The sequence below is a fragment of the Sciurus vulgaris genome (genome assembly GCF_902686455.1).
Source record: "Sciurus vulgaris genome assembly, chromosome: 15".
NCBI lineage: Eukaryota > Metazoa > Chordata > Mammalia > Rodentia > Sciuridae > Sciurus > Sciurus vulgaris.
The window spans coordinates 17,050,764-17,063,000 of record NC_136476.1 but is presented as its reverse complement, the minus strand read 5'-3'; the positions used below and the strand labels follow the sequence as shown (position 1 = coordinate 17,063,000).

The following is a 12,237-nucleotide window of genomic DNA, read 5'->3' as shown; positions in this document are numbered from 1 at the left end:
AAAAACTAGAATTTGAAATGAGGTGTCTCCTATTGGTGTAGAGATGATTTAATGAAATATTTTAAATAAACACACCAGACCCTAGGCTGCATCAGGCCCTGAGTTCCATCCCCAAGCACCTCAACCAAAAAAGTTTTTGGATATTTACATGACAACTTGAGCTATTAAAAACATCCTACAAAATCCCATTAGTCATGTTTACAAATTCTGCAGAGTCAACCATTAACTATTTCAACCTGTTAATTCCATGTAAGTCATTCTCAGAAATAATGATTTGGTGATCATTTTGGTAAAGGAGTCAGAGAGAAACAGGCAGAGTGGGCACAAGTAGGTGGGGGGAGATGGGTAAATACAAAGGCATGCTTAGAAAATGATCTTAGGTATGACATTCTCATGGCCTGATGTTGCCTTTCTCTGTCACACTCCAGTTACCTGTGTTAACCCCTCCAGTGAAGATCCACGCTCCGGTTGTCATGGCTGCTTTGATGAGACCTTTCCCAAAGACTTGCTTGAGTTTGGGCTGGAGTTCAAAGTTCTGCAGGCCCCCGTGGACGGAGATGAGAAGCTTGGGAAGCTCCAGTTGCCATTCCTTGGTCATCAGGTGTAGGAGAAGATCAGGTTTCGTATCAAAGGATACTCGCACATACTAGAAGAAGAAAGGCTATTTAATGAAATATTTAAAATAATAAAATATTATTTAAATATTCTAAAAATATTAAATAATTGATTAGGGAGACGGGCTGGGCTCTTGAAGGCTTTTCTTCCCCATTTGGATTGAACTGAGGGCCTTGTACATGCCTTATCACCGAATGACATCTCTAGCCCTTTTATTTTGAGACAGTTCTCCCTAAGTTACTCAGGCTGGTCTTGAGCTTGTGATTGTGCCTCAACTTTCTGGGTAGCTGTCATTACAGGATTTTCCACCCTGCACCTGGTAGCAACTTGTCTTACTATATGTGTTGCTACTTGAAGAAAATGTTTCATGTGAAATCAGATTTTTTAAAAGGGGCGATCACGTCCTTTACCAAAAAAAGCCCTCATCCGATGAAGAGTTTAAAGGTTTTCTTGAAATTCTATTGCTACAAACTTAAATTATTTGATTTTCTAAAGTGTTAATTTAAGCACAACTTTTCCTGGAATGAGTTTTGTTCAAAATAAAATCCTCATATTTTACCACTGTTTATATTTGTGCAATGGGCCAAATATTTCTAATGTTTCAATGAGTAACAGTTTCAAATCTGTTGAATGCAGATATTTTTGTGATCCTATTTTGAGAGGTTTTTGAAAGATTCTATAACTCTACATAATGCAATGAAAATTTTGAAATAAAGTGACAGATTATATTGAAGTCTAAAAACTATCTGAAAATGTTTTATTTTTAAAGAGAAGTAATTAGTTCTATAGGGTAATTGAAATTTAAGGTTTATCGCATATATCAAGGTTTTGCTGGATGCAATTAAAAATAAGATGTAAAAAGGAAATGCTATAAATACATATGACGATGAACACCAAAACATATAAATAGTCATTTAGGTCTTCATTTAATTATAAAGACTTTTGTTTCCAACTAGAAACAACAATACTAGGTAAATAGAGAAAAGCTTTATAAATACATTGCCAAGGCCTGAAGAAGAAATTTTCAACTCTTAAAGAAGCTGTAAACTGGGGAGGTTGTAAAATGTCAAAGCAGGGCTGACCCTGAGGGTCTGTCTAAACCCTGGTCACCCTGAACATTTGATTTGATGACCTTATGCAGTATGGTGGGATTTTAATAGGAGGCCTGAATAAGGCTGGCATACTTCAAAGGACTCCACCCTGAAGCATCAAGGAGAAAAAAATAAGTAACGCTGATGTACAGAAAAAGCCAGCAAAGAAGCTTGTCAACCTCAACCTTGGTTTTGGGTAGAAGGGAAAGGAAAAATCTTCCTCTGATTATTTTTAAACACAAGCAGGCCTTCACACAGGTTTTCGTCCACATTGATGCTATCAATGGGGTTTGAGACATGCCAAGCATAGTGTTTAAGGTAAAATGGTTCTGGTTGAGTAATGGCTCCAGATAATTGGCAGAAGCAAATGCAGTTTCTTGGTGGAGGAAAGTTTCATCAGTCCAGGTGGGAAATAATTCTCATGGGAAAGTAAGCATTCCATAGAAAATCTAATCACTATGCAAGGAAACAAAGCAGCACCAATGAGAAACAACAGGAATCAGGCAGCAGAGTCACATTCTCAAAGATATTGAAATAATTAGAATATGTCATAGCTATGTTTAATATGCTAAAAGCAAATGAGATGACCAAATTTGAGTAAGGAATAACCATGTACATTTGCAAAAAGAATGAAACAGAACTTCTAGAAATTAAAATGGAGTGATTTAAAGAACAATTGCAATCTTTAAACTACAGGAGATAGACACAGATAATAGGAATGGAAAATAAAACAAACACAACCTAGAAAGACAAAGGAATTGAAGATATAAAAGAAAAATGAAGACCCTTGGAGGAGATAATTAGAATTCTTGGTAGAAATAAAAAAATGGGAAAGAGGTAATCCTTGTAGAGCTATTGCCTGGCATTTCTCAGAATTATTGAAAAATATTAATTCTCAGGACCAGAAAGTTCAGTGAATCCTAAGCAGGATGGATTACAAAACATCTAATTCGAGGACATACAGAGACAACATCAAATGGTGGGGTAAACCCTCAGGAAAAGATCATCCACAAAGAAACAGTCAAAAGACCTATGGCCTATGCCTCAGTAGCAACAATGGATGACAAAAGCCAGGATCTTCAATGTGCCATGAACAATTATTATCAGTCTAGAAGTTCAGTCAGCAAAAATACCTTCAAAAATGAGAGCAAATTACAGATACTTTCTGACTGCCCAAACTGAGTTTAGCAGACTTCACCAAAGGAACTTTTAAAGTATATGTAACAGGCAGAACTTATATGATCTAATATAGATAAACTGGGATGTGAAATGCGATGATAAACTAAGATTTTAACAACTTTATGGCAAATCTAAAAAAGCCCTCATTGTAAAATATAAAATGATGAAAATGTGTACTTTTTGGTAAAAAGGGATATAAATAAATCACTGGAATGGTATATCAGTTGAATGGAAGTAGCCAAAATTATAGCATTCAGAAGTCTATGCTGAATGGAAGAGGAGAAAGGTATTAAGTTTTGACCAATTTCATGTAACTTTTTGAAGTTAGTACCTGGGATCAGATGCACATACGTTAATTTACATATTGCTTTACCCTGAACATTTTTCTTTTATGAGGAGGAGGAGTACACTCTAATGATAAAAGTATAATGTAGTAATTTCATACACCAGGAAGTCATTTATTATCATGTATTATGTACTGTGCATAATTGTAGATGCTATGCTTTTATAATACTTGAAGCACAATGGGTTTATTTATACCATGTTGCCACAAATATATGTTGTGCTTCATCATTAAAACTTTAATGAGTCATTAGGTGATGAGAATTTTTCAGCTCCATGATAATTTCATGGGACCATCATCATATATGTGGCACATTATTGATCAAAATATCATGATGATATCAGAATAGCTCAGTACATGCAATGTGCTCTGCATATTTCATTTCATGTACTTCTCTCAATAATAAAGAGGTTGGCATCATCTACAATTTACTGATGGGAACAGAAAACATCCATCATGTTCTCAAGTGCACATTGCTAGTAAGACAGTAATGATAGGATTCACACCGCAGGCCTAAGATAACTTCCCCATACTTCTCCACTTACAACCAAATAACCAATCTGTGAGTCCTAATGAGTCATTTCTTAAAATGGTGCTCTCAACTAGGAGCTTCTCTTTTTCTTCTCCTGCTGCCTTAAGAATGCCTTCTCCTTAAAGTATGGCCGTTTGGATTTCAACAGTCTCCCAGAGGCTTCTTTGGCCTTGAGCTCTCTCTGAAACATCAAGAGATGGACTTCTTCCTCTAATCCCTTTTTGATTATATTATATATCAGAATCAATATATCCTATGTGAACTCCCCATGCTGGTGGTTAGGGTCTCCCATAATTTGGGAAGCAAACACTTTACCTCTGAGCTGCATCCCTAGCCCCTAAAATAAAATATTTAAATAATCAAATTGCTTTTTTTTTTTTTTTTTTTGGTTATTGTCTAGCAACTCAAGTAAAAAGTTTGGGAATAAGGGAATAATTAAAACCAAGAGATAAAACAATATTTTGAGGTTATCTAAAGATTTTAATTTTTAAATTATATTCTTATATCCCCCCAAATCAGACACTTTGGTAAGTTTCTTTGGTAAGTGCTGGCAATATTGTAGTTAATTCTGGGCTAAATCAGCAGCTTCTCACTTATAAATGGTTGTGTTCAGAGCAATTAGTCAATTACTATTAAATGGTCAATGTGATTTAAAATTAGGAGCTATTTTGGTTGTCAAGATAAGCAATTTTGACTGTTCACTTGTTAGACTATTAATTGCTGAGGATTCATCTTACAGATAACAAGGAGTCTTCTTAATGTGCATATTAAATTTTGTCACCTAGGTATTACTCAGAGGTGCTCCCATTTAGGGACTCCCTGGACAATGATGGCAGCACAATGTAGCATCAGACTCTGGCACTGTCAAAATTTGGTCAATTTGAGCATCCTCTCTTGTTAAATGGGGGTTCTCTCGACCACCTTTTAGGATGCTGCATTGATTAAATTGTGGTACAAATGTGGCTGAAAAAAATCCACCAATAGACCCCAGATAAAGGTTACATTCACTAAATATACACATGTATGTATATATAAGTATAGATATGACTTCTGTGTACAATAGTTCTAAGCAACTTGGTTTTAGCTCTTTGATTAGTAGTGTGCCTTTCAAAATACTCTTGCTTTCAACTCTAGGTCTCTAGAGAATGACTGGAACAGGTGTTTATAAAAGTACCTGCCCTGGATTACCTAATGCTTCCTTTACTACATAGCCCATAAAGTTCACCAGTTTATCATTTCAAGAGAAACTGTGTTCAAATAACTTACCCATATTTGGAATTATCCACCCTTTCCCCTCCCTCTCATGAGCATCCATGCTTGGTAGCAGGATGCCCACACAAGATGGGTAAATGATAGAATGTTACATAGAAAATAGAAGCCAGATTTAGTTGAAATTGAATTATTTGATCTATTCTTAGGTGTTGTGGAGGTCATTACATCTAGCATTATTCTCACAAGAATGCATTTTGATAGCCACATGACAAACTTTGAAATAAAATTACATATGTGAGGGTAATGTTTTAAGTATAAAATCTACAGATTTTCTTTCACTTGAATGGCAGAAGGCTTGATAACTAAAACTCTAGAAGTTTTGCACTGCCTGAAACTGAAGTTCTTTTTGCTTAACAGGTGATTTTTTTTTTTTTGCATTTTTAAAAATTCTAAAGCCATTCTCACTACCACATCATTATATGTGTTACTATTCTCTTATCAATAGTGCTGGAACTCACAGAGGTGTCAGAAACACCACAGGGGGTCCTTTTCTCTTCACCAGGCCCAGTGGGCAAAGTCTGGGGCTGGGGGAAAGGGAAGCAGTCATTGCTGCCTAGAACAGATGGGAATGTTTCTTTAAAAAAAAAAGAAAAGAAAAGAAAAAAAGTATCAGAAAATAATACATAAACTTAGAACAGCAGCAACACAATTTTGACCTGAAAAAAAAATCCTTTTCTTTACCTAGTCAAGTACAAGTAAAGAACTTTGTCCTCCTATTTTATAGGTTCTATCAGGGTGACTGGCAAAAATCTACACAAAAGCCTTTGTTCCAAACCCTGAAAGATTTGATGAAGTCACTCTATAATACAGAGTTCTCTCAAAAGTTGAGTTTACATGCACATGTGCATATACATTGTAAATCAATTACCTGCTATAATTTGATGCACAAATAAGAATAAGGTTTAGAATTCTTCCCCTATATTTTAACATTTTTTGATATTTTGTGATAAATTATGTAAGATTCGTTGAATTTCACACTGTGTGCTACAGGTTGACTGCAAACTAAAATTAATTCCTCCTAAGCTTTGTTACTACTTTGTAAAACTTCAACTTCTCTAATATGAAAGATGATAGAAGAGAAATAAATTTTGAAATAAAATTTTCTTTTGAAAATAAAAGTATATAAATGATTAGGAAAAAAAATCTTCCTTTGGCATTCTCAACTTGGGCTTTTGTACAGCAATTTGGCTCTTATAATTTATCAATCCCTTTTTCCGCCCTAAATTTTTACCCATGTAACTTTGCCAGCTGTTTTAATGCAAATATTTTAATGAAAATGTAAACAAGCTGTAGAATAATGATACATGTGGCTAACACTCTTGGAAATGTTCAATGATATATTCTCTGATTAACACTGTAAGGCCATCATTAATTCTTGGAAATAATTGCTTGGTATTTGTGAAGTAGTATTTTTTTCTGAAAAATGGGCTTATCATTGATAAATCTATTTTAATAGTGTCTATAATGCCTTTCTTTCAAGTCTGTAGTTGGAAAACTGCCCCATTCTCCTTTCTGTTGAGAAATGTGACAGGCATCATCTGATTTCCTAATTCTTTGCAGCCACATTTCAAATGGGCACATGTAATTAAAGCTGTGGCCAAGCAATATGTCACATCAGACTGCTGAGATAATTTTGCTGATACTAACTTTCCAAACCCATGGAGCCTTTTGTTTTACAGTGAGGGTTCAATGCTTATGATGATTTAATGGATATAAAATCTCCCTGGAAAGAAAACATCTGCAATTGCATTCATTGTTATTAAACCTCCAGTTTGATGACCCACACAACTTTGGAAGTCAAAATGTCATATTGTTTTTGCAATTTCCCTTTTAGATCAGGTATTTATAGGGGTGGATGACAATAACTCAAAGCTAAAGTTTCAGAAATAATTTGATATGTCACTAAGTATATGAGTAGGTCATAGGGGATGCTCTTATAAAGTTTCTGCTAGAATCATTTAGCATACATTTTTCTACAGGTAAGGAGATGGGATGTTTTCCTGGAGAAGGATTGGTTTTCCTTCTTTATAGATGCACACCTAGGATTGAAAGATAAGTGATGCATTCTAGTTTTATTCTCAGTTTCAGAAAGACCATCCAAAATTATTGCCAATTCAGTGAACTAGAGATTACTACAAGGTAGAAACCTGAAATCAATGGAGTTATTACAAAACCTCTCAGAAACTTCACTATGCTTATGTAAAGTGGCTTGGTTAGCCACAGTCTAGTGATCAACTATTTTGTGTGTGTGTGCAGAGGGAGTCATTTAATTTCCTATTTGGTGTGTGTCAAAGATTCTCAAATCAAATTTGCATAATGCAAAGGTGGACAATTTTCAAAATCTCAAATTCAATCCCCAAAGCACTTTAAGAGCCTCGGGTTGTGGATGTCATGCTGCTGATAGCTCCCTTGCTTCCTGACTCCCTCTTAATTCCTCCACTCCCCCATCCCCACAAAGCTAAGAGAACAAGACTTTTATCCGACCCATAGTTACAGCTGCAAGTGTGAAAATGAGGGCCAGAAATAATTATGTGAATTATATGAAAAACTATAATAAGGGTTTCAACCTGATCTAATAAGCAGAACCAAATGGCAAGGGAAAAGCTGAAGAGAATTATGTGGATGACTTGTGGGGTTTAAACAGGAGTCCTTAATTAGGTTAACTTACCTGGCTCACAAGTCAGCTCAGCATTAATTGGAAGAGATGATTAGTAAGCAAATAAAGGTCTGTCTATAACCAAGCTCAGCACTGCTTCCTTGTCTAATCAACAGAACCCTGAATAAACAAGAGTCTTTGAGAAACCACATAGTATCTGCCTATTCTGCCATCTTGTTGATAGGCCCAGTTGTTCTCTCAGGAAGGTTTAAAGAGTTATAAGGTAGCGTAATGAGCTGCCAGATCATCTCCTAGTCCAGGACTGGCTGTTTTGGGGCTTGCAATTTGGTAGGAGACAGCTTAGTATTGAGGAGGAAGTCAGAATCCTTCACTCACTGTCAGCTGCAAATGTCTCCTATGTTGCAATTCTCTCTGTAAAGTGATGGTTTCATTGCTTTTCATGGGGGCTTGTCAAACCTAGAAATTGAGGCCTGAATGCCATGAAGCCCTTGGAAGGGCTCAGAAAAGGTTCTATTAACCCAGGATGTAATTTTACAAAGACTACTTCCTGTCATAGCTTTTGAGTTTAATTAATGTCATTAAATAATAGTGATTTTATAATCCTACTACAAAAGTTCTCAAAATTCTTATAAAAGGGCTATAACTCTAGTAGTAACTAGCTTCTTTTCAATTACCCACACATAGCTTCCCAAACAAAATATTGATCATAATCTCTTTCAGGCTCACATGACAGAGAAAGAGAATTGAAAGGAGTTTCAGAACTTGGTTGCTAAATGATTGTGTGACTCTGGGAAAATAATTTAGCTTCTCTAGGATCCATTTACCTCAACTATGATATAGAAGGATTGTGATTAATTAGTATTTTTTAAGCTTGCCTAAACAAAATAAACTTGGTAATTTTCAAAAACCTATGGACCAGGTTCCATCTTAGATTAAGGAATCAAACTTTGGAAATGAGTCTTGAATATAGGCATGTGTGATGGCCTCATGGGTTATTCTGAGCCTCCAAGTTAACAACATCTCTGCCCTCTAGGTCTGGTGACTGAAGTTCTGTGACATGTTGCAGTTCTGTCTATGTGATAAGAGAGAGATGCCCCATTCCTGAGCAGAGAGATGGCTTTCACATGACCTGTGAGATTTTAGTAACCAATCTTTCCCTTCCAACTACATCCTCTGCCTGAATTTGTGCAGCTTGTACCCAGACCACCTTAGCATTTTGAAGACCCAAGGGTTCCATCTTGGGCTGCCTTGAAGGAAAAAGTTAATATTATAACTTGCTTTTAAAAATATTACTCTGCCTCTAGAGTTTTTCAACAATTTTATTGAAAATCATTTTGACTTTCAAGCTTACTTGTCAGAAGCAGGGGACCAAAGGCTCTTTATGTTAGTTGGCCTGTTTCACTGAAGTTCTGGTAAATAATTAACAACGTTCTGCCTGTGTAAAGACTGTTCTGCTTTCACTGATTCCCCTCTGGCCAAACCACAAGCTGGATGCTCAAGACAATGAGAGGTGATGAAGGCCCAGGATGGCACCAAACCACTAGCCTTCCTTCTAAAATGCGACCTCTGACCTATGGACTACTCCTTTTCTTTGTTTAGACAGGAGAATCAGAATATTTCAAGGGTGAGTTGTCAAAGTAAATAAAATGCTCACCTGTGCTTTCACATGCTATGTATTCCGTGGTAATAAAAAGAAAAATGAGTCTTCATTTGATTGACCCGGCCTGAGAGAGAAAGGACTGCCCTCTGAGACATCCTAAGACCACCCTCACTTCTGCTGGCATCACAGGAGTGTGACCAGAACAGCCACACTGCTCAGAAGGGCAGTGCTTATGGTTCATGGCTCTGTGCTTGCTGTCTTGAAATTCTTCATAATTTTATCTTTGGATTTGTGTTTGGCAAGAGAAGTTTGATGGGACAGAGAAGCACACATTGGCTAGGATCATGTGGTCCTGCTCTTGCTTCCTTGATGCCTCTGTTTGGACCTGTGCACTGAAGCATTCTGTGGCAAGGAGATGAAGCATCTGTCTCTGCCTGGGTGGGCAGTGCCATGGTGAGTTTCATGGACAACTTGCTGGGAAGTTCACCCACCTCATACACTGAGTATGTCCCAGGTAGAGCTGGAAAGACCTTGGGAGTGGGGATCACCAGTCCACTCAGAGTTGGGGCTGCCAGTCATGGGAAGAAGGGATTGATTCCCCTTTCCCTCTCAGAAGTATACATTTTCATTTTGCATTGGGGCCTATAAATTATGTGATTGGCTTTGTCTAATGTGACCACCATCAGACATACCTGGGTTCTAGAGTACCAAGTGGAGTCTGAGGAAGGTTGTCAAAGCCAGGTATCTGTTTGACTTCACTCTTCTGGAGAAAGATCTATCAGTCTTTTAGACTCTTTTCTTCCACCATTAAATGTCAGAATATACATAGAACCTATATTTGCTGTATGGCATGGAACAAATACCTATTTTTTTGGTACCAGGGATTGAACCCAGGGGCACTTAATCACTGGCCACATTCCCAGCCCTTTTTAATATTTTATTTAGAGAGAGGGTCTTGCTGAGTTGCTTAGGATTTTGCTAAGTTGCTGAGGCTGGCTCTGAACTCACGATTCTCCTGCCTCAATCTCTTGAACTGCTAGAATTACAGGTGTGTGCCACCATACCTGGCCTGACAAACACTTGTTTTAAGGCCTCAGTATGTTATTCTGTCATGTTGATTAATACTACTGTCATAAACATAAAATAACATAGGTAAGTACTGGGCACAGTGCCAAAAACATGGTAGATAATTCAATAAATTTTAGTTGCCATTATCCTGATTATGATATGCTAGATTCTGAAAGGAATTGCTGAAGTATTTTGATTAATACTTCAAAGGATTTCTAATAAACTCATTTCGTTTTCAGTCTTCAGTTTTCTCAGAGTCTCTCAAGTTCACTAGAAATTTTTGGGAGAGGTAAAGAGGAATATTACACGATGAGAAGGGATGGGCTGTGTCCATCATTACAGCACACCCACAGCAGCTATATAGTCGGGGTATACAGGGAATAAAACAGAGGATGCAGATGATGAAAGTCATACTCTGTTTTGCTGGAATGATAGTTGCAGGAAATGAACACGGAAGTCGAAGTATATAATGTAGGGACCTACAACCCCCTCTTCTCCAGTCAGTGGTGAATGGTGTTCACAGGGCTACCTCCCTGCTAGTGACCACCATCCGTGCTGGTGTTCAGAGAACAGAGGTCAGAATGCTGACTTGTGCAACCAAGTGCTCCTGTGGAAATACTCTAATACATCTTTGGACTCCCAGGAAGTAAAGGAAGCTGTTTCACTGCTCTCTCACTATTTTTTCTTAAGTAGTTAGTATTTTCACACCTAGATATCTTGGGCACTAGTGCTGTATACCATGTGGTTTTTATGTTCTCTTTGGTCCACATAAACATCAAATAAGGCAACCAAGACTGCTTCAGAGATTAAAAAGAAAAAAAAAAAAACTTGAGTCTCAACTGAAATAGTTTAACCAAGACTTTGCAGTGAGACAGTGAAACAGTAAGGGTTCATATCCAGTTCTGCCTGACTTCAAGATCATGCATCTTCGTATGGATGTGTGGTGCTGGGGATAGAACTCAGAGCCTCCTGCATCATAAGCAGTCTACCACTGAGTTATATCCCCAGCCTGTGTATCTTCTTCTAATTGATTATGAAGCTTCTCTTTTAGATAGAGTCAGTGAACTTTTTGTAGCACTGATAATAACAGCAAATGCTTATTGAGCTTTAACATCAGGTAATGTTCTAAATACTGGACATGTATTGGCTCACTTAATCCTGGAGACAGCCCTAGGAAGTATAAATTACAATTCCCATTTTACAGATGAGGAAACTAAGGCACTGGGAAGCTAAATAAACCAAAGTCACCTGATCAGTGAATGACACAGCCAGGCTATCACTGAAAAGTAATGATTCTTCCGATTTTATGATCAATCATAGAAGTAGACAAATGAGTCAGAACTTCTTAAATTATGCAAAAATATTAACTGAAAAAGTGTAATTTGACCTTCTAAAATAATATAGTAGACATATACATCCAAATGAGTGTTCTTTAAGTATTAGTCAAAATGTTTTTGCAATTTCTTTCAGAGCGTGGGACAAATTATGAGAGTAATAATAATAGCAGCTAAACTAGTTGTACATCTATTTATGTGCCTGATACTGTGTCAATGTTTTACATATGTCATCTCAATGTTTATGATAGTAGTACTAACAGTATACACAACAGAATAAATTATTGAGTTCAAGAAAAGTAACTTTCTCCATGTTACACAGCATTTATGTGATGGTTATGGGGTAAACTTAGACCATGTGAATCCAAAATCTACACTCTTCACTACTAAACTAATACTCCACTCTTTTATGTAGTTTCATGGTGGTAAAATTAACTTTCAGAGAATAAACTGGACTTGTAAAAACTGGCTAAAGGTATTCATAACTGAGTTCTATCTGTCTTACAAGTTTTAGGTACTTGAGATTAGTTTTCTGTCAAAACTATCATTTGGAGAAAATATAGACTGCCTTTCTCTTGTGATCGAT

The 12,237-nt window shown here is 36.8% G+C and overlaps 1 protein-coding gene across 19 annotated transcripts in view; it reads right to left on the bottom strand.

The window, feature by feature from the left end:
- The window catches only part of TRPM3 (transient receptor potential cation channel subfamily M member 3), a gene marked incomplete at its 3' end in the record, with an annotated part of 506,455 nt that overhangs the window by 258,353 nt on the left and 235,865 nt on the right, over nucleotides 1-12,237 (bottom strand). For all 19 annotated transcript variants that reach the window (XM_079111999.1, XM_079112011.1, XM_079112015.1 and 16 more), the window contains exon 4: nucleotides 433-646. In XM_079111999.1, the coding sequence (XP_078968125.1) occupies nucleotides 433-646 (214 nt within the window). The remainder of the gene's footprint in view (nucleotides 1-432; nucleotides 647-12,237) is intronic.